Source organism: Sinocyclocheilus rhinocerous, unplaced genomic scaffold, assembly GCF_001515625.1.
Source record: "Sinocyclocheilus rhinocerous isolate Xijiao unplaced genomic scaffold, SAMN03320098_v1.1 scaffold284, whole genome shotgun sequence".
In the NCBI taxonomy this organism is placed as follows: Eukaryota; Metazoa; Chordata; class Actinopteri; order Cypriniformes; family Cyprinidae; genus Sinocyclocheilus; species Sinocyclocheilus rhinocerous.
The window spans coordinates 426,104-429,880 of NW_015628031.1; the positions used below are offsets into that span (position 1 = coordinate 426,104).

Here is a 3,777-nt window from a genome sequence, read left to right on the forward strand (position 1 = left end):
GTATATATATATGTATGTATATATATGTATATGTATATGTGTGTGTGTGTATATATATATATATATATATATAGCCATGCTAGTTTCATCTCTTTTTCTGTACATATCATTGCAATTTTACACTTTAAAAAGCATCTGACCGCAAAATTACACAAACCACAAAGTATTCCAAAAATCGGTTTAATACAATTCTATAAAGGTTTTCTGGCATCACCAAAGCAGGATTATGTTAGGAAGTAGCAAACTTTTAAATTTTTGTAAGTGTGTGTGGTTCAGGTATTCCCTATGTTGTGGGGACAAGGATAGTAATACCCAAAAATTTTTATCTTGTGGGGCCTTTTTTTGTCATACTAAATCATACTAAATATGCAGAAACTTTTCTTTGAGAGTTGTGTTTAGGGGTCATTTTAGGGTTGGGAGATAGAATATACAGTATGTACATTATAAAAATCATTATGTATATGGAAAGACCCATAAAACATGGAAACCCAGTGTGTGTTGGACAGCTGAACGGCTGAAATAGAACTTTGAGGAGCAGCTGTCCCTTCCTCCCCCTCCAGTTCTCTCTCCTTCCCCTCCCCCTCCTCAATCCCATCATTCCCCATTATAATCAGTGATGCTGTCTACACCATGGATATATATACATATCTATGGTCTACACTGGATGCGGCACGACAAATCCCAGACAGAAAACTGCTGCTGCGTTCCATTTATGATGTATTGACACACATTTCAAATGAATTTCAACGGTCGCGTAGTCGCGTCCAGTGTACTAGACAGACTTTAGCTGTTGCGGCGCAGACACGGTGTTACTCGAAGTTAAATAAAAATCGCCCATCCATAAAAAGAGTGTCTCACACGGCTCCGGGGGTTGAACAAAGGCCTCCTGTAGCAAATCGATACGTTTTTGTAAGAAAAATATCCATATTCAAAACGTAATCACTTTAATGTAGCTTGCGCCAACAGTTGTACACGGAAGCAGTTCCGGGTGGATGTCGTATGAGTTTGTTTTTTTTTGCATACATGGCGGAAATAGGCTTCCAAATTTAAATTTGAAATAAGATGGATACATTCCATCTTAAACAAGCTCTCCAGCCTGACACCATTAGGTCTAGAAAAATTTCCCCTGAAAAAAACACAACTAATCCTGAGGGAATGGGATCAGTTAGATCTATGGTAGTCCAGATAAAGAACGAGTCCTACCTGCCGTAACGCGGGCCGTTAGATCCAGCAGGTGTCACAGCGTAAGAATCGTCAGCTGGCTTCAGTTAAATAAAGAACAGGTAATATTCTCTAATGCAGGACATCAATCAGAACGGCCTCTGCTTCTGCTTCATGTCCCGCTAATAAGATAATACACCACATCACTAACACTTACAAACATTTACCATGGTAAACACAGTTTCTGTACTTCAGATATTATTTTTACTATATAAAAATTACATTGAATTTAAAAATAGTAAATTTGAATTTTAAAATGACCTTTTAGAATTTGTTTATTTACTGATATTTTATTTCGTTTTTATTTATTTAATTTATTTTGTCAGTGGCTAATACCAAATTATACGTTTTTTTTTTTTAACAATAACAGTATTTTTTATATTTTTCATTATTTTCATTTTAATTTAGGTATTATTTATTTTGCTATTCTATTTATTTTCATGTTTTACTGATGACTAAAACAGAAACAAGTTTTTCTGTAGTAACAATAACTGCAGTAAATGTGGTATTTTTGCAGAAACTATTGTTACCATGGTAAAAAAAAATAAAAAATGAAGTGATATTTTGCAAACTGTACATGTATTTAGAATGGAATATCAATGTACAATTTACTGAATGCTGTGCATTTTATGCAGTATACTGCATACTATTTTAAAAAATATATGAAAAAACATTTAATTTACTTAAGAAACGATGTATAAATGATTAGACAACTGCTTGTTTCCTGAATCAGTCTAAATATGTGAAACCTTTTTACATTTTAAAAAGCAGTGTACTACAATGGATGTCACAATGTCATTTTCGGTAAATGGCATCCAGTTATTATCTTGTAAATGTTTATTTTGCATATTGAGCACAGCATTCTGGACCATAGCCTTGTCATCTTCACACGTTGTCGCTGATCTCTGATGAGTTATTGCTTGTCCCGTACAGGAGCACATTTTAGCAGGCACCAGCATAGTCATGCTACCTCCTGCCGGCATTTTCACCTGGCTGCTACGGCAACGTCGCTGCCTGCTGAGTTCCCGCCCCCTCCCCTCGCCCCGCCTCAGTACCAGGAAATCCCGCCCCCTTTCTTACCTCAGGCCTTACAGCAGCAATACCTCATCCAGCAACAGCTACTGCAGCGCAGGTAGAAAACACACACCTGTGCATGTTCAGTTACATAAAAGTTATCTTTCTTTAAGGTAAAAGACAAAACAATTGATAAATAAAAGGTCCATTCTATTCCTCATACTGTCGCATCTCTTCAGACGCACACAGGAGCGAGTCCCACTGAACACGCATCGGTTACGTCCAGGATATGAATATGCTCCGCCCCTCCATGTCCCTCAGCCAATCCCACAGCAGCCCAGATACCTGGCAGAAGGCACTGATTGGTGAGTTCTGCAAAAGCACACGCATACAAAGCAGCGGTAAAATATCGAAACTCATTTCCGCCATCGAATAGGTCATTGACGTTTCATCTCAGTATTCAGGCTTTTTTCCCCTCATAATTGCAGTTTCTAACTCAGTTCAAACTTTTTTATCTGAATTTCTTATAAGTATAAACTTTGCAATTGCAAGTTAGAAACTTGTAATTTTGAGTTTACATCTCACAATTTTGACGTTTGTTGTTGTTGTTTAGAATTCTGAGTTTAAAGGAACACGCCACTATTTTTGAAAGTAGGCTCATTTTCCAACTCCCCTAGAGTTAAACCATTTTTGAATCCATTCAGCCGATCTCCAGGTCTGGCGGTAGCACTTTTAGCTGCAGCTTAGCATAGATCATTGAATCTGATTAGACCGTTATCTCGCTCAAAAATGACCAAAGAGTTTCGATATTACCTAGTTGGGGACTATTTTCAGGCGCTGCGTAATATCATTGCGCCTGCTGCACCCATGGTACGGCAGCAAAGTTTCTTGGTTATTACGCCGGAATGAGAGAATAGTTCCAATAGTGGCGTGTTTCTTTAAATTTCACAATTTTTACTTTTTTCTTGGAATTCTAAGTTTACATCTCAATTCAGACTTTTTTTCAGAATTCTAAGTTTACATCTTGCAATTGAAACTTCTTTCTCTGAGAATTCTCAGTTTACATTTTGCAATTTTGACTTTTCTCTCAGAATTCTGAGTTTATACTTGTAATTGAGTTTACATCTCACAATTCTGACGTTTGTTGTTGTTTAGAATTCTGAGTTTAAATCTCACAATTTTTGCTTTTTTCTTGGAATTCTAAGTTTACATCTCAATTCAGACTTTTTTTCAGAATTCTAAGTTTACATTTTGCAGTTGAGACTTCTTTCTCTGGGAATTTTCAGTTGACATCTTGGAATTTTGACACTTTTTTTTTTCTTGGATTTCGAAGTTAGCATCTTACAATTCTGAATTGTTTTCTCCAGAATTCTGAGTTTAAATCTCACAATTTTGCCCTTTTTCTTGGAATTCTGAGTTTACATCTCAGTTCTGTCAGTTCTGATTTTTTCTTTTTTTTTTTTTTTCAAGAAACATTGTAATGTAACATTGCAACTTTTTTTTCTGACTTTTTTTTCACAACTGTGAGTTAACATCTTGCAA

General features: G+C 36.1%; 1 protein-coding gene and 1 long non-coding RNA gene across 2 annotated transcripts in view; one reads left to right on the top strand and one right to left on the bottom strand.

The window, feature by feature from the left end:
* ark2ca (arkadia (RNF111) C-terminal like ring finger ubiquitin ligase 2Ca) overlaps nt 1–3,777 on the top strand; it is a 16,512-nt gene that overhangs the window by 8,175 nt on the left and 4,560 nt on the right. Inside the window, exons 2-3 of the mRNA XM_016548605.1 lie at nt 2,155–2,353; nt 2,475–2,600. Of these exons, the coding sequence (XP_016404091.1) occupies nt 2,155–2,353; nt 2,475–2,600 (325 nt within the window). The remainder of the gene's footprint in view (nt 1–2,154; nt 2,354–2,474; nt 2,601–3,777) is intronic.
* LOC107737165 (uncharacterized) overlaps nt 2,532–3,777 on the bottom strand; it is a 6,865-nt gene continuing 5,619 nt past the window's right edge. The window contains exon 3 of the long non-coding RNA XR_001639772.1: nt 2,532–2,607. This is a non-coding gene — a long non-coding RNA (uncharacterized LOC107737165). The remainder of the gene's footprint in view (nt 2,608–3,777) is intronic.